The 19795-nt window shown below is 34.5% G+C and overlaps 1 protein-coding gene across 1 annotated transcript in view; it reads right to left on the reverse strand.

Annotated features, from left to right (window-relative positions):
• CUNH8orf88 (chromosome unknown C8orf88 homolog) overlaps positions 1-19795 on the reverse strand; it is a 42200-nt gene that overhangs the window by 16843 nt on the left and 5562 nt on the right. The window contains exons 2-4 of the mRNA XM_027131377.1: positions 18613-18711; positions 15824-15897; positions 8270-8342 (exon numbers count right to left, since the gene is read on the reverse strand). Coding sequence (XP_026987178.1) covers positions 8270-8342; positions 15824-15897; positions 18613-18685 — 220 coding nt within the window. The 5' untranslated portion in view covers positions 18686-18711. The remainder of the gene's footprint in view (positions 1-8269; positions 8343-15823; positions 15898-18612; positions 18712-19795) is intronic.

The following is a 19795-nucleotide window of genomic DNA, read 5'->3' on the forward strand; positions in this document are numbered from 1 at the left end:
GGAGGAATTGAAGAATAAAAAAAGATAAAAGACTTATAGAAGACAAATAGCAAAATGGGTAGAGCTGTTCTTCCTTATTAGTTATTACATTAAATGTCACAAACAATTAAAAAGCAGAGATTGGCAGAATGGATTAAAAATATGATCCAATTATATGTTGTCTAAAGATATTCACTTTAGATCCAATCACAAAATAAGCTGAAAGTGAAAGAATGAAAAAGATATTTGATGCAGACAATAACCAAAAGAAAGCTGGAGAGGGTATACTAACATTAGATGAAAACGAACTTTAAGACAAAAATTGTTAAAAGGGAAAAAAAAGGATATTATGTAACGATAAAGGGGTGAATTCATTAAAAAGAAAACAATTATAAACATATATGTACCTAACAACAGAAGGAAAAACTGACAGAATTGAAAGAAGAAACACACAGTTTAACAATAACAATTGGAGCCTTCAAAACCCCACTTTCAATAATGAATGAAAAACTAGACAGAAGATCAAAAAGGAAAGAGAAGACATGAACAACACTATAAGCCAAATAGACCTAACAGACTATACAGAACACTTCAGTCAATGACAGCAGAATATACATTCTTCTTAAGTACACATAAAACATCCAGGACAAACTATATGTTAGACCACAGAAGTCTCAAAAAGTTTTAAAACACTGATATGCAAAGTATTCTCTCTGACCACAATGGAATGAAACTACAAATCAATAACAGAAGTAAAACTGGAAAATTTACAAATATGTGTAAATTAAAAACATATTCTTAAACAACCAATGGGTCAAAGAGAAAAATAACAGAAGACTGAGAAAACACGTTGAGACGTGAAAACAAGGAGACAACATACCAAAACCTATGGGATGCAGCAAAAGCAGCACTCAGAGCAAAACATACAGCTATAAATGCCTATACTAAAAAAATTGCTCAAATCAATATCTAACATTAAACATTAAAGAACTAGTAAAAATAAGAGCAAACTAAATCAAAAGCTACAAGGATGAAGGAAATAAAGATTAGAGTGGAGATAAATGAAATAGAGATAAAATAGCAACAGAGAAAATCAACAAAACAAAAAGTTGGTTATTTGAAAAGTTTAAAATTGATGAAGACTAAGAAAAAAAGACTCAAATTACTAAAATCATAAATGACTTTGTATCCTGTAACTTTGCTGAATTCATTAGGTCTAAATTTTTTATGTGGATTCTTTAGGATTTCTACACATAAGACCATGTCATGTGTGACTGGAGAATACTTTGTCCTTTCCTATTTGAATGTCTTTTTTCTTTTTCTTGACCAATTGCTCAAGTGACAGCTTCCATAATGTTAAGTAAAAGTGGTGAGAGTGGGCATCCTTGACTTGTTCTTTATCTTAGAGGGGAAAGCTTTCAGTCTTTCACCAGTGAGTACAATGTTAGCTGTGGGTTTTCCATATTTCCAATGTTAGCTGTGGGTTTTTACCTTTTGTCATGTTGAGGAAGTTCCCTTCTATTCCTTGCTTCTGAGATTTTACCAAGAAAGGGTATTGGGTTTTGCCAAATGCTTTTTCTGCATCAAATGAGATAGTGATGTATCTTCTTTGCCCCTGCCTTCTGTTAATGTGGTGTATTATACTGATTAATTTTAAACTGTTGAACCACCTTTGTATTCTTGGGATTAATCCCACTTAGCCATAGTGCATAATCTTTTATTGTGCTGCTAAATATGGTTTTCAAGTATTTTACTGAGAATTTTTGCACCCGTATTTTAAGAGATATTGGTCTGTAGTTTTCTTTTCATGTGATATCTTTGTCTGGCTTTTATATCAGAGTAATATTGGTCTCATAGAAGAGCTGAGAAGTGTCCCTTCCTCTTCAATTTTTTGGAAGAACTTGGGAAGGACTAGTATTAATTCTTCTTTAAATGTTTGGTAGAATTCACCAGTAAGGCCAACAAATCTTAGACTCTTCTCTGTTGGGAGATTTTGTATTACAAATTCAATCTCCTGATGTTTTATAGGTTTACTCAGATATTCTATTTCTTCTTGAGTAAGTTTTGGTAATTTCTGTGTTTCTAGTAATTTTTCTATTGCATCTAAATTACCTAATTGGCATACAATTAATTATTCATAATTTTCTCTTATGATCCTTTATTTCTTTAAGCTCATAGAAATGTCCCCACACAAAATCAGTGGTATTTTATACACAATTAATAAATAACACAAAAAGGAAATTAAGAAAACCAGTTTTTTAGCATCAAAAATAATATGTAGGAATACATTTAACCAAAGAGGTATAAGGCTTGTACACTGAAAACTGTAAGAAACTGCTGGAAGAAATTAAAGAATACCTAAATAAATGGAAATATATCCCATGTTCACAGATTGGAAGATTCAATATTGTTAAGATGGCAATAATCCCCCAAAGTGACCTACAAATGCAATGCCATCCATATCAAAATTCCAACAGTCTTGTCTTTTTCTTTTTTTTTTTTTGCAGAAATGGAAGCACAGATTCTAAAACTCACATAGAATTGCAAGGGATCTCAAATAACCAAACAACCTGGCAAAAGAACAAAGTTGGAAGACTCATACTTCCCAATTTCAAAACTTAATATAAAGCTATAGTAAACAAAACAGTGTGGTACTGAAATAAGGGTAGACTTACAGATCAAGGGAACAGAACTGAGAGTCCAGAAATAAACACATAAACCTATGGTCAAAGGTTTTCTACAAAGGTGCCAAGATTATTCAATGAAGAAAAAAACTGTCTTTTTAAGAAATGGTGATGAGAAAACTGCATACCTAATGCAAAAATATAAAGTTGGTGTCTTACAGTTTTCAAGTACAGGTGTTTTTTTTTTTTTTTGCGGTACGCGGGCCTCTCACTGTTGTGGCCTCTCCCATTGCGGAGCACAGGCTCTGGGCGCTCAGGCTCAGCAGCCATGGCTCACGGGCCTAGCCACTCCATGGCATGTGGGATCTTCCGAGACCAGGGCACGAACCCGTGTCCCCTGCATCAGCAGGCGGACTCTCAACCACTGCACCACCAGGGAAGCCCCCAAGTACAGGTCTTTTATCTCCTTAGGCAGGTTTATTCCTAGGTATTTATCTTGTTGACACAATTGTAAATGGGACTGTTTCCTCAATTTCTCTTTCTGAGCATTTGTTGTTAGTGTATAGAAATGCAACAGACTTCTGTATATTAATTTTGTATCCTGCAACTTTATCAAATTCATTGATGAGCTCTAGAAGTTTTCTGGTGGCATCTTTAGGATTTCCTATGAATAGTATCAGGTCATCTTCAAACAGTGACAGTTTTACTTCTTATTTTCCAATTTGGATTCCTTCTATTTCTTTTTCTTGTCTGACTGCTGTGGCTATGACTTCCAATACTATGTTGAATAAAACTGGTGAGAGTAGGCATCCTTGTCTTTTTCCTATCTTAAAGGAAATGATTTCAGCTTTTCAAAATTGAGTATGATGTTAGCTGTGGGCTTGTCATATACAGCCTTTATTATGTTGAGGTATGATCCCTCTATGCCCACTTTCTACAGAGTTTTTATAATAAATGGATGTTGAATTTTGTCAAAAGCTTTTTCTGTGTCTAATGAGATGATCATATAATTTTTATTCTGCAATTTGTTAATGTGGTGTGTCACAGTGATTGATTTGCAGATATTGAAAAATCCTTGCATCCTGGAATAAATCCCACTTGATCATGGTGTATGATTCTTTTGATGTATTGTTGGATTCAGTTTGCTAATATTTTGATGAAAGTAACTGAAGATGACACTAATATTTGGAAAGATATACCTTGTTCATGGACTGGAAGAATTAATATTATTCAAATGAGCATTCTGCCCAAGGCAATCTACAGATTCAATGAAATCCCTATGAAAATATCAATGGCATTTTTCACAGAACTAGAACAAATAATTTTAAGATTTGTATGGCAACACAAAAGACCCCAAATAGCCAAAACAATCTTGAGAAAGAGGAACAGAACTGGAGGTATCATGCTCCCTGACTTCAGACTATATACAAAGCTACAGTAATCAAAACAGTATGGATAAACAAAAAGGTCTTACTGTATAGTACAGGAAACTATATTCAATATCCTGTAATAAACCATAATGGAAAGAATATGAAAAAGAATATATATATATGTGTGTGTGTATGTATAACTGAATCACTTTGCTGTACATCAGAAACTAACACAACATGGTAAATCAACTGTACTTCAATTTAAAAAAAATAACAGTAGGATACAAAACATACACATAGATCAATGAAATAGAACAGAGGGACCAAGAAATGAACCCATGAATTTATGGTCATTTAATCTACCACAAAGTAGGCAACAATATACAATGGAGAAAAGAAAGTATCTTCAATAAGTGGTGCTGGGAAAACTGGATAGCTACATGTAAAAGAATGAAACTAGAACACTCTCTAATACCATATACAAAAATTAACTCAAGATGGTTTAAAGACCTAAATGTAACACTGGAAACCATAAGATTCCTAGAAGAAAACATGGGTGAAACACTCTTTGACATAAATTGTAGCAATATGTTTTTGAATCTGTCTCCTAAAGCAAAGGAAATAAAAGCAAAAATAAACAAATAGGCCCTATTAAACTTAAAAGCTTCTGCACAGCAAAGGAAACCACTGACAAAACAAAATGATAACCTACTGATGGGAGAAAATATTTGCAAATGATATGACCAATAAGGGGTTAATATCTAAAATACATAAACAGCTCATACAACTCAACATCAAGAAAACAAACAACCCAATTAAAAAATGGGAAGAACACCTGAATAGACATTTATCCAAAGAAGACATAGAGATGGCCAACTGGTACATGAAAAGATGTTCAACATCGTTAATCATCAGAGAAATGCAAATTAAAATCATAACAAGATAGCACCTCACACTTGTCAGAATGTCTATCATGAAAAAGAACACAAATAAATGTTGGTGAAGATGTGAAGAAAAGGGAACCCTGGTTCACTTTTGTTGGGAATATAAATTAGTGCAGCCACTGTGGAAAACAGAATGGAGATTTTTCAAAAAACTAAAAATAGAACTACCATATGACTCAGCAATTCTATTCCTGGGTATTTATCTGAAAAAAATGAAAACATACATGCATCCCAATGTTCACAGCAGCATTACTTACAATTGCCAAGATATGGAAGCAACCCAGTGTCCATCAACAAATGAATGGAATTAGAAAATGTGGTATACATATACTATGGAATATCACTCAGCCACAAAAAAGAATGGAAGTTTGCCATTTGTAACAACATGGATGGACTTGGAGGCTATTATGCTAAGTGAAATAAGTCAGAGAAAGACAAATACTGTATGATATCACTTATATGTGGAATCTGAAAAATGAAAGTAACTATTAAATATAACACAAAGAAACAGACTCACAGATATAGAGAACAAACCAGTGGTTACCAGTAGGGAGAGGGAAGGGGGAGGGGCAATATTGGGGCAGGGAATTAAGAGGTACAAACTACCATGTATAAAATAAGTAAGTTACAAGGATATATAGTATAACACAGGGAACATAGCCAACATTTTATAATAACTATAAATGAAATATAACCTTTAAAATTGATTCAGTATTCTGCATACCTGAAACTTACATAATATTGTACATCAACTATACCTCAATTTTAAAAAGTGAATGTTGGCTTATAACTCACACCATATACAAAAATTAATTCAAAATGGACCTAAATGTAAGAGCTAAATGAAGAGTTAAAACTGTAAAACTCATAGGGATAAACCTTTATGACCTGAGATTTGGCAATTTCTCAGAAATGACATCAAAGGCAAGGGCAACAGAAGAAAAAACGATAAATTGGACTTCAACAAATTTAAAAAAATGTGTACATATAAGTATACTATCAAGAGAATGAAAAGACAAAGGAAAAAGTCCTTGACAATTATATATCTGATAAGAGTCTAGTGTCTATTATTACATATCTGATAAGGGTCTTATATACACATATCTAATACCTAATAAATATATGTATATATTTATTACACACACACATTGACACACACACACATACATAGGGAGAGAGAGAAGGGGAGGAAGGCAGAAGGGAAGTGGGAGAGAGAGGGAGAGAACAGATGAGGGTCTAGTATCTAGAACTCTTAAAACTCAACAACAAAAAGAAAACAACCTAATTAAAATATGGTCAAAGGACATGAATAGACCTTTCTCCAAGGAGAAATACAAATGGCCAATAACACATGAAAAGACACTCAAAATCATTAGTCATTAGAGAAATAAATATCAAAATCACAATGAGATACCACTTCACACCCACTAGATTGGTTATGATAAAAAAAAAGATCCTAACAAGGATGTCAAGGAATTGGAACCCTCACACATTGCTATTGGGAATGTAAAGGGGTATAGCCACTGTGGAAAACAGTTCGGCAGTTCCTCAAAATGTTAAACACAGAACTACCATACGACCTGTCAAATCTACTCACAGGCATATATCCAAGAGAAATGAAACCAGGTGTTCAAACAGAAATCTGTACACAAATATTCACAGCAATATTATTCATAACAGCCAAAGAGTAAAAACAACTGAATGTCCATTAACTGAGAAATAAATAAAATGTGGCTTACCCATACAATGGAATATTATTCATCCATAAAAAGGAATGAAGTACTGGTACATGCTACACAGGGATGAACTTTGAATACCTTATGGCAAATAAAAGAAGCCACAAACAAAAGGTAATATATTTTATAATTATATTAAATGAGATGTCCAGAATAAGTAAATCCACAAAGACAAAAAGCAGATTAGTGTTTGCTGGTGGCTGGGGAGAGGACTGTATGAGGGAGTACTGCTTAATGGGTATGAGGTTGCTTTGGGGGTAATAAAAATGTTCTGGAATTAGATAGTGGTGATGGTTGCATGATATTGTACATTTATAATGGTTTAAATGATGAGTTTTACTTCAATCAAAAAGAAGAAAAAAGAAACCTGAGAATTGCAAGGGGAATATCCCCAGATAACAGTAGAAGTCCATTCCAGGAAAACAGCTTCACAGCAGTACTGAAGAGTAATTAATCCATACTGGAACAGGATAATGGAAGATTCTAAAAGGAAAGTCTCCTTCAGGGGAAAAACTGCCAACTGATATATATGACCATAAGGAAAATATATATAAGTGTGGCAGAGTTGTTGGAGCAACTGATGCGCAAAGTTAACAACAGTTGCATAGAAAAACAAGACAAACGTTAACTCCAGGAAAAAAGACGGATTGTATGAAACGGAGATATGCACCTCTCAGCCAAGCAACTGTATTTATATAGTCATATAATATAAAGAGTGATGATGCTCTAAATGAAATTTAAATAACTATGTGATGGGGAGGGGGTAGATAGAAGGGTTGAAGAAGTGAGGGGACTGATGTGAAAGACATAAATTCTCATTTTCCAAAAGACGCTTTCAAAATATAATATAAAAAATGAGAAATATGGAAACAATTTAAATATTTTCTTTAGAATATGTAGTTAAATACTAGAAGAAAATGCTAATAGAGTATTTTTTATAACTTGTAACTTTTAAATTACATACACAGATTGGTTGACAAAAATTTGGAAACTAAATTAATAAATAATCTTTACTTTATTAAAAAGTAGCTGGTGTGGGACTACTTGTTCTTCGCAAGAGCAATTCTTCCTTTCTGCTTCAGCAATAGAATTAGCTGGCTGGAAAACTAAAGATTATATTTTCCAGTCTGCTTTGTACAGCATGACTAAGTTCTGGCCAATGAGAAATTAAATAGAAGTTATATATGCAACTTCTGGGTGATACTTTTTAGAACTTTCTTCCTCCTTCCTTCCTGATGGCTAGAGAGGGGACATGTGGCTGGAGCAGAGGCATTCATCTTGTGCAATAAGATAGAAGCCATGTATTGAGGATGGTAAAGCCATAGGACAGTATAATACAGGGGCTGGTAGCAACTTCACAAACCAGAATGAGTACACCAGCTCAAAATTTTACATGATACAGAAGATACAGAAATAAACTTCTATCTTGTTTCAGTCACTGTTATTGTGGTCTCCCCTTTAGAGCAGTCAAACCTATAACCAAATATAGACAGAAATCAACCAAAAGAATATAATAAAATTTCTTATGTACCTAAGGTTTGCAGCTAAGCAAATATTAACTTTACATGAGTGCTAAAACTCTCTTATGAAAGTTGAGAATTATGATAAAAATTTACCTTTTTTAACTGGAGACTGATGTTGTTGTTCATTAAGACCTTGAGAAAAGGCTTGCATTCCACTCGTCTTACACTATTGAAAGAAGAAAATACACTTTTTATCTAAAATTTTAAAATTTTATCTAACACTGTGTTTTTAATCCATTTTTAGTTTATTTTTGTGTATGGTGTTAGGGAGTGTTCCAATTTCACTTTTTTACATGTTGCTGTCCAGTTTTCCCAGCAACACTTATTGAAGAGACTGTCTTTTCTCCATTGTATAGGCTTGCCTCCTTTGTCATAGATTAGGTGACCATAGGTGCGTGGATTTATCTCTGGACTTTCTATCCTGTTCCATTGATCTATATTTCTGTTTTTGTGCCAGTAGCATACTGTTTTGATTCCTGTAGCTTTGTAGTATAGTCAGAAGTCAGGACACCTGATTCCTCCACCTCCATTTTTCTTTCTCAAGATTGCTTTGGCTATTTGGGGTCTTTTGTGTTTCCATATAAATTGTGTGTGTTAATTAATTTGATTGTGGTAATCATATCACAATATGTATGTATATTACATCATCAGGTTGCATAACTTTTAAAAAAAATCATGTTGTTCAACCTAAATAGATTAAATTTGTATTTGTCAATCATATCTCAATAAAGCTGAAAAAAAGTAAATTTACTTTGTCATGCCTGCACATATTAACAACTGAAAATGTAGATTATTTCAAATCTTTCATAGCATGTAAGAAAGTACACCTACTAAAATTTTATAAGGTGATTATCTATGTCTTATCTCATTTAACTGTCATAATCTTACAAGGAAATAAAGAAAGTGTTATGATCACCATGTTACAGGCAAGGGAAATCAAGACAAAAAGTGTTTAGTAACAAATCCAAAAGTACATAGATAAGAGGTAGTCAAGCTAGCTTTTGAAACTCAGGGCTACTGCATATAGTCATGAAGAATGTGGATCTAAAGGGGTACCATTCACAGCACAGATGTGGCAGATATCCTAGCAGGTGGCAGCAAGGTATCTTATTCTAACAAAATCTGTATTTTTATATAATTTTTTGTTCTTCTTCTAATTCTTGTAAAGGCACCAAATGGATAGCAGTGGCCCTATTAAACCCACTCATTTAACAAACACAGAGTGCCTACTACATGACTGGCACTGTGCTTTGTATTGGGAATACAAAGATGAACATAGGGCTTCCCTGGTGGCGCAGTGGTTGAGAGTCCGCCTGCTGATGCAGGGGACACGGGCTCGTGCCCGGTCTGGGAAGATCCCACGTGCCACAGAGTGGCTAGGCCTGTGAGCCATGGCCACTGAGCCTGCGCATCTGGAGCCTGTGCTCCGCAACAGGAGAGGCCACAACAGTAAGAGGCCCACGTACCGCAAAAAAAAAAAAAAAAAAGATGAACATGACATTCCAGTATATGTTTCTGGAGGGATCACAAACTAAAAGGTAGACAGAAAAATAAAACACTAAATGACAATAAAACTTGAGAAGTTCTATAATAACGATATGCAGAAGGTGCAATGGAAGGAAGGGGTATCAAATTTGACTTAGAAATTTCAGGAAACACTTTACATAGGAAGTGATGCTTAAACAACACTTACAGGATTAATAGGAGTTAGGCTGGCTGACCGGTGAAAAATGAATGTTTATGGAAGAAAAGCAGCCTTTGAGCTGCAAAACATGGGATAATATGGCTAGTTTAGGAAACGAAAAATGTTGACTAGGCTTGAGTAAAGCAAAATAAACACCATTTTTTTTTCAAGTCAAGGTTCTTTGCAATTTGTCGTGAAATACCCAATCTGCACACCTAGATATTCTATTTAGCCTTTTCATTTTTATAGCAAAAATGTTCCCAGACCCTGTCACTTATCTTAAACAAATGTACACCACTGAGATAAGGAAGGAGAACAGGAAGAGACAAATTCATATCAACATCCATTCCTAGGATGAAAATTTAAAGAGTAAGATTTATAAACACTCTCAAAAGGCAAAATGTAAACCGGAAAAATACTGTAGCTCATAAAGAACTAATTTCTGTAGTATAAAGGAGCTCCTAGGAAACAATGGGGAAAAAAGCCTATAAAAAAGAATGGTGCATTTAATATTGTCCCAGAGGTCTCTGAGACTGGCACATATATGCAATGGAATATTACTCAGCCATAAAAAAGGAACGAAATTGGGTCATTTGTAGAGACATGGACAGACCTAGAGACTGCCATACAGAGTGAAGTAAGTCAGAAAGAGAAAATCTAGAAAAATGGTACAGATGAACCTGTTTCTAAGGCAGAAACAGAGACACAGTTGTAGAGAACAAATGTATGGACACCAAGGGGGAAGGAGGAAGTGGGATGAATTGGGAGATTGGGATTGACATATATATATATACTAATACATATAAAATAGATAACTAATGAGAACCTGATGTATAGCACAGGGAACTCCACTTCACTCGCTATAAAGCAGAAACTAACACAACGTTGTAAAACAACTATACCCCAATAAAACTCTTTTTTAATTAAAAAATATAAATAAATAAATAAATAAAAAGAATGGGTGAAGGCCATGAATTGGTAATACAGATGAAGGGAAATTCATATTATTCTTAAACAGATCAAAGATGGCCACAAATTCTTGACATTCTTTTATCTCCTCCCCTTGAATCTGAGCAAGCTCTATGATTGCTCAGACCAATCTAATATGACAGGCCCCTGCTGGTTTCCAGGCCTTAGTCTTGAAATCCAGATGTGGTGCTGTAAAGAGCCCAAGCCATTTGGTGAGGTCATTTGTAGGTGCCCCTTCCAGTCTACAGAGGCAGCTAAACTCTAAACCAACAGCCAGCATTAACTACCTGCCATGTGAGTGAGCCATCTGGCCATCCAGTCCAGTCAAGACTTTAAAGCACTCCAGACCTAGATGTTATCTGATTGCAACCACATCTTTGAGAAATGGTCACCTAAGACCAGTCAGCCCACAGACCCATGAAAGATAATAAGTTGTTGTTAAGCCAAAGTTTTCAAGTGCTTATTTATGAGGTAATAATTTAAAAAAACAGATTAAAAGAAGTTGTTCAGGCAGAAGAAAGATAATACCAGTAATAAACATGGATTTACACAAAGAAATTAAGAGTGCTGGAAATGGAATAAATGAAGGTAAAATAAAATTAATTCTTTTATTTTAAAAAATTATTTTAAAATATAATATACAAAAGCAAAAATAGTAGCAATGTGCTGTGTATTTATAGCACAAGCTAAAGTAAAATTATGACAATAGAGCAAGAATGGGAGGGAATACACTACAAAAAGGCTATGAGATCTAAGTGAGTTTAGCAAGGTCAATATACAAAAATCAATAGTATTTCTATATCCTAGTATCCAAGATGTGGAATTTGAAATTTACAAAAAATACCACTTAACAATAGTATCAAAAAATACAAAATGCTTATAAATTTGACAAAAGATGCTCAAGACCCCTATGCTGAAAAAACCAAAGCACAGAGAGAAATGTCATGTTTATGGATCAAAAACTCAAAATTAAGATGTTAATTCTTTTCAAATTAATTTTTAAACTCAATCAAAATTCCAATAGGCTCTTTTGTAGAAATTGACAGCCTCATTTAAAACTTATATGGAAATGCAGAGGACCCAGAATAACAAATTTGAAAAAGAATAAAGTTAATGAACTTTCATTACTTGATTTCAAGACTTATCAGAAAGCTACAGCAGTCTGTAAAGTGTGATGGTGACCAAGAGATAGACATATAGGGTATCTAGTATATAGCATGATAACTATAGTTGACAATACTATATTGTATATTGAAAGCTGCTAAGAGGGTATATCTTAATGTTCTCACTACAACAAAACAACAACAACAAAATAGTGATTATGTGAAATGAAGGATATGTTAACTGAACCCATTGTGGTAAACATTTTACAACATACACATGTATTAAATCATCACATTCTATACCTTAAACTTACACATTATATGTCAATTATATCTCAATAGAAAAAAACAGACATATAAATCAGTAGAACATAATAGAGTTTAGAAATAAATTCACACATATAGGATATAGTGATTTGCTTTTGTATATTATCTTTTAAAATAATTTTTTAAAATAAAAGAATAAAAAGACAACTCAAATATTAGAAACATGCAAAGGATCTGAACAGACACCAAAAAGAAAAAAGAAAACTACAGATGATAAATAAACTCATGATAAAATGCTCAATCTCATTAATTATTAGGAAAATGCAAATATAAAATACGATGAGATACAACTACTCACACACTAAAATGGCTAAAAATGAAGACTGACTATACCAAGTGTTGACAAGGATGTGAAGCAACTGGTACCTCACACACTACTAGTGGGAATGTAAGAAGGTACAAACACTTTGGAAAACATTTTGGCAGTTTCTAAACCAACTTAACATATGATCCGTCAATTCCACTCCTGGGTATTGTGTGCATGTCCGCACAAAGACGTGAACACAATTATCCACAGCAGCATTATTCATAATATCCCAAAACTAGATACAATCCAATGTCCATCAACTGAGGAATAAATAAATTGTCCTATATTCACACAGCAGAATACTATTCCAAATTAAAAACAAACCAACTGGGCTTCCCTGGTGGCGCAGTGGTTGAGGGTCCGCCTGCCGATGCAGGGGACACGGGTTCGTGCCCCGGTCCGGGAGGATCCCACATGCCGCGGAGCACCTGGGCCCGTGAGCCATGGCCGCTGGGCCTGCGCGTCTGGAGCCTGTGCTCCGCAATGGGAGAGGCCACGGCAGTGAGAGACCCGCGTACCACAAAAAAAAAAAAAAAAAAAAAAAACAACTACTGCTATCTACAAGGACATGGAAGAATCTCAAAAACATTATGCTGAGCAAAAAAAATCTAACACCAGGGCTTCCCTGGTGGTGCAGTGGTTGAGAGTGCCTGCCAATGCAGGGGACATGGGTTTGTGCCCCGGTCTGGGAAGATCCCACATGCCGCAGAGCGGCTAAGCCTGTGAGCCATGGCCGCTGAGCCTGCACGTCCAGAGCCTGTGCTCCGCAACGGGAGAGGCCACAACAGTGAGAGGCCCGCATACCACAAAAAAAAATTTAACACCAAAGAATATAGACTGTGTGATTTCATTTAATGAAATTTTAGAGCAGCCAAAATTAATGTATAGTTAAAGAAAGCAGATCAGCAGATGCCTGGAGGAGGGAGCACTAGGATTAGTGGAAGTGGGGATGGTGAATGACTATAAAGGAATAAAAGAGTATTTTGGGGGAAGATGAAACTACAGCTCTATAGCTTCATTGTGGGGTTAGTTACATGAGGTATATATTTATCAAAACTCTTTGAACAAATGGGTTCATTTTTCTGTATGTAAATTATACCTTAATAAAGTTGGTTTAAAAAAATACAGAGAGTTAGTAAAAAGTGTCCTTCATTATAAATTATGTGATATATCTCTGACATAGAGTCTGGTCACTTTTGCATTATAACTGAAGCAGCAGACAAAATTTTAAACTTAGAAGTATATCTAATTAACTGATTTTTCTCTATAAAATTTACAATATTAATATACTCCTTTTTACTTATAAAGTTTCTAAAAGAAGGTCAAGGGTTCCAAAGAAAGGTATGAATATTATTATTGTATTAATTAGGGAAATGCTAACTACTGGAACAGATAAAACAAAACATTACAATGGCTTAAAAAATTAATATAAAGCAAGTGTAATTAAGATATCATGGTACTGACACAGAGATACACAAATAGATCAATGGAAAAGAATTAAGAGTCCAGAAACAGGCCCTATTTATCTGAAAACTTATACAGTAAAGATGGCATAAATCTGAATGGAAAGAATAGATCATTCAATGAATTGTGCTTTACAACTGGTCTTCTATATGAAAAAAATAGATTTCTATCTATATCATACAAAAATTAACTTCAGGTAGACTATACACTTAAATATTAAAGCAAAACTTTAAATCTTTTTGAAGAATATGTAGGAAAAATATCCTTTGATCTTAGGGATGAGAAAACTTCATAAACAATGACACAAAGAATGAAATCATAAAAAATTTAAAATATGACTACATTAAAATTTTAAAGTTTGAAAAAAACACACACACACACAAAAAACAATTCTCTCATAGACAAAGAGAAATGGGCAAATGATATGAACTGATAATTCACAAAAGAGAAAAACCAAATGGCCAAATTAAACATAAGAAAAGATGCTGCACTCAAAGTAATAAAGAATTAAAAATTAAAACCGACAAGATACATTTCTCACCCATTAAACATGAAAAAAGAGTGAAAGTCACGGGCTTCCCTGGTGGCGCAGTGGTTGAGAGTCCGCCTGCCGATGCAGGGGACATGGGTTCGTGCCCCGGTCCGGGAAGATCCCACATGCCGCGGAGCGGCTGGGCCCGTGAGCCATGGCCGCTGAGCCTGCACGTCCGGAGCCTGTGCTCCGCAACGGGAGAGGCCACAACAGTGAGAGGCCCGCGTACCGCAAAAAAAAAAAAAGAGTGAAAGTCTGACAATAACAGGGTAAGGATGCAGAAAAATCAGAGTACTTCATGCATTGCTTGTACAAATCACTTTGGAGAGAAATTTGACAGTATATAGCAATTCTACTCCAGGTTTATACTACTGAGAACCTCTCAAACATGTATTAAACATAACATATAGATGGGTGTTTATTGTAGCATTTATTATAAAATATTTCTATTTCTATTATAAAACAGAAACAAGTGTCATGCCCATGACAGAAAATGGAACAAGAAATGTGGTAGCTTAATATATATATATATAAAGAGATTATTCTGTATCAGCACATATTGAACTGCTTTACTCATTTTAACAGTTGCCTAGTATTCCATTTGTAAATATATTTATGCTTGTCTATGCATAATGTATTTCTGAAAGTTTCTAGATAAGAAAGGGGTACAATGGTTACTTCTGATCAGAGGAAATAGGTGACCGGGGGATAGAGATTGGAGGGAAACTTCACTAAATGTCATTTTGTATATTTTGAATTTTTAAATTTGTGACTATTTTATTTAGTCAAAAAATTAAATTAGAAAATTTTAAATATAAACCTAAATGTGAAAAAACATAGCAGAATATGTGTAGGTAAAATATTATTTATATAAAATTGTAGAACAGTTAAAACAATTCTATTTGTTATAGCAAAAGTACTAATACATTCACGAAAACAATAATAAATTGAGGACAGTTATCTTGGGGAAGTATGGGAAGGAAATGGGACGGTGCAGGGATATATAGGTTTTTAAAATTTTACCTGTAAGGTTTTTTGCTTTAACATTTTCTAAAACAAATAAAATAAAATATTTAGATTTGAAAACGGTGAGCAATGGGTATTAATAAGTGTTTATTCTCTTTAATATATGCTTGAAATAGATCATAACTTTTAAAAAGTATACAAAGCACTTAGTATAGTACCTGGCACACAACAGCCATCTAACAAATGTTACTTTCCAGTCGTAATGCTTTATTTTATCATAACTTCTAAGACTTACTCTGCTAACTCCACTTTGTAAGTACTGGGTGTTGCATGGATATTCGTTTTGGAAGTTGAAAGGGAATACTGTTCCTGTTAGGAGAGAAAAAAAAAAAAAACGTTTTAAATATCTATTACTTCAATAAATGGTATACCACCACCTAAAAACCTTAAGTACCTAGGATATTCTAGGCACTGTTTTGAAATGTTTTCTGATAGTTCATTTACTCAACACAATGAAATGTCAGCCACCATGTTAGGAGGTGGGTTTATAAGCATGAAAAAAGCTCAGAGATAAAAGAGTTCATAGCTTATTTTTAAAAAAGAAGCTCATAAATAATGACTATAATAAAAATAAGTTATGTGACAGGTACAGAGAAGATACCAGGGGAGAGTAGAGTGGGCTTTGGGGGTATCAACTAAGGCTTCACGAAAAGAAATAATTCAATCTGGGTCTTGAAGAAAAAGTAGATTTCTTTGAGGATGTGAGTTGTCCAGAGAGTACAGAAGTATGCTGAGAAAGGCTAAAATTAATTTCTGATTTACTTAACTTTTCTGCTTAATAAATCCCTACTCCTGTCCAGATCTTAAGAGGATATAATTAAATGAGAGATCAGGGCTACCAGCCCACTCCTACCTACCCCTGAAATAGCCTTCAAGGGAAAGGATCAGTGGAAAACTGAACCTGTACAAATGAGGGAGGGACGAGTACTGTAAAAAGGCTAGTCACAGAAAGAAGCGGCTGCCAATGGTTTTATTTCCCTCGCTTTAGGAAAAAATCTGAGACTTCGCCCTACACAACTGCTTCTTCAGTGCACCAGAAGGATACAGCTTCAGCATTGCTAAACTATGGTCCAGAAGATCCCTTAATTTCATTTTGTCTGTCCTAAGTCACAGCCATCTTCAAAGGAAACATTACCAAAGTAGAGACAATCTTCTTTGTAGGAACCAAAGATAGGAGAAAAAATGGAGGACTGAGGAGCTGTGTCATTTCTATATTTTCTGATTCATCTTTGTACCCAGTAAAAGGGCTATATTTTCCCTTTTCTAAGTAGCCAGTTATTCAGTTGAACACATGGACTAAACAGAATTTAAATAACTTTTATATTTTATGTATATATGTATAGACAAATATACATAAAATATAAATATATATTCTAGTAATGAAAATAATAATAAAAAATTTAGAAATTAAATACCAAGTATTTCAAGAATTTGTCCAAAAGTTTAGTTTTATGGGCAAAAGAAAATATTTTAGAAAATTTAGATTTCCTGAAAAATTAGATTTTATGTTCCAGCTCAAGCACAGCCTTAATCTGTAAGTGTTGCTTGGTACTAATTTTTTTCAATTAGGTATATTTTTTAAAGTCTAATGCTCTCTCCAGATGACTGCTCTGCAGTGATCATAATCACAGGACACAATTTGTATTGAGAGTATCATTCTGAGCAGAAGCCAGTTGTTAACCATGAAAATGAGACATGAAAAAAAAAAGATACACAAGTTGCTCTCAGGCAAAAAAAAATACACAGGTTCTTCCCACCTTTGCTGGTCTGGTAGACCATTAAGAATTTTCTTAATGTAAGTCAAAACCACAATGAGGTATCATCTCACACAGGTCAGAATGGCCATCATCAAAAAGTCTACAAATAGGGCTTCCTTGGTGGCACAGTGGTTGAGAGTCCGCCTGCCGATGCAGGGGACACGGGTTCGTGCCCCGGTCCGGGAGGATCCCACTTGCTGCAGAACGGCTGGGCCCATGAGCCATGGCCGCTGAGTCTACGCGTCCGGAGCCTGTACTCCACAATGGGAGAGGCCACAGCAGTGAGAGGCCCGCATACCACAAAAAAAAAAAAAAAAAAAAGCCTACAAATAATAATTGCTGGAGAGGGTGTGGAGAAAAGGGAACCCTCCTACACTGTTGGTGGGAATGTAAATGGGTGCAGCCATTATGGAAAACAGTATGGAGGTTCCTTAAAAACTAAAAATAGAGTTAACATATGATCTAGCAATCCCACTCCTGGGTATATATCCAGAAAAGACAAAATTTCTAATTCAAAAAGATACATGCATCCCAATGTTCATAGCAGCACTATTTACAATAGCCAAGATATGGAAACAACCCAAGTTCCCATCAACAGAAGATGTGATATATACACAATGGAATATTAGCCATAAAAAAGCATGAAATAGTGCCATTTGCAGCAACATGAATGGACCTAGAAAATATTATACTTAGTGAAGTAAATCAGACAAAGATAAATATATGATACCATTTACATGTGGAATCTAAAAAATAATACAAATGAATCTATTATAAAACAGACTCACAGACATAGAAAATAAACTTATGATTACCAAATGGGAAAGGGAGGAGCAGAGGGATAAATTAGGAGTACGGGATTAACAGATACAAACTACTATACACAAAATAGATAAGCAACAAAGATTTGCTGTATAGCACAATTAACTATATTCAATCTTATAATAACCTATAATGGAAATAATCTGAAGATATATATATATATATATATGTATATAACTGAATCATTACTGTATACCTGAAACTAACACAATATTGTAAATCAACTATATTTCAATAAAAAAAGAATCCTTCTCTTTGGTAATACTTCTAAATTCTTCAAACAGTGGAGATCATTGGTTTTCATTATTTTTTAAACATCCACCATTTATATATTTATTTACTTAGATATTGTATATACATATTATTTATATATTATTTGGCCTTTCAAATACTAATTAGCCATTAACCAATTAATTTTTTAAAATGTGTACCCTAGATTACTCACCAGGAGGAGAAGTCAGATGACGAACAGGTCTTGCTGGTTGAAGTGGTTTACCAATCAATTTTTTGGTTTCCATTGTCTCAAAGACCTTGAGGTTCCATACTTTAGGCGGGAAAAATACATTTTATCTTCTAGACAAGATAATCAAGTTGCTTTAACATATATACAAATAACCACGACATTCATTTGAAGAGAACTATTTTATAAGTTAAGGTGGAAAACACAAAACAAAGCATTTAAAATAACATCCTCCCTTAACTCTCCTGACTCTTTTCTTTAAGTTTTGTTTCCTATTTCTTTGACTGCCTCTTCTAACTTCCTTAGCTGATTCCTACTTTTCTCCAAATAAACTTAGGGATTCGTCCAAATTTGGCTTTGGTCCTCTTAGCTACTCTCATCTATTCTTATGATTGCAAATACCTATCTGCATGATAAATATGCCCTAATTTACACATCCAGCATCTACCTCTCTTTTAAATTCCAGTTTTATCTTTCTAATTGCCAAAAGATATTTCCATTTATATTTTACTATAGGTACCTCAAGTTTAACATATCCAAAATTGCAGTACTATTTACAATAGCCAGGACGTGGAAGCAACCTGAGCGCCCATCGACAGATGAATAGATAAAGAAGATGTGGTACATATATACAATGGAATATTACTCAGCCATAAAAAGAAATGAAATTGAGTTATTTGTGGTGAGGTGGACAGACCTAGAGTCTGTCATACAGAGTGAAGTAAGTCAGAAAGAGAAAAATACCATATGCTAACACATATATATGGAATCTAAAAAAAAGGTTCTGAAGAACCTAGGGACAGGACAGGAATAAAGATGCAGATGTAGAGAACGGACTTGAAGACACGGGGAGGGGGAAGGGTAAGCTGGGACAAAGTGAGAGAGTGGCATTCACATATATACACTACCAAATGTAAAATAGATAGCTAGTGGGAAGCAGCCGCATAGCACAGGGAGATCAGCTTAGTGCTTTGTGTCCCCCTAGAGGGGTGGGATAGGGAGGGTGGGTGGGAGATGCAAGAGGGAGAGGATACGGGGATATATGTATACGTATAGCTGATTCACTTTGTTATACAGCAGAAATTAACACAACAATGTAAAACAATTATACTCCAATAAAGATGTTAAGAAGAAAAAAAAGACTACTTGGCACAAGGCAAGTGCTAAA

This window comes from Aethalodelphis obliquidens, unplaced genomic scaffold (genome assembly GCF_003676395.1).
Source record: "Aethalodelphis obliquidens isolate GAN/ISIS:26980383/991018 unplaced genomic scaffold, ASM367639v1 scaffold39, whole genome shotgun sequence".
Taxonomy (NCBI): domain Eukaryota; kingdom Metazoa; phylum Chordata; class Mammalia; order Artiodactyla; family Delphinidae; genus Aethalodelphis; species Aethalodelphis obliquidens.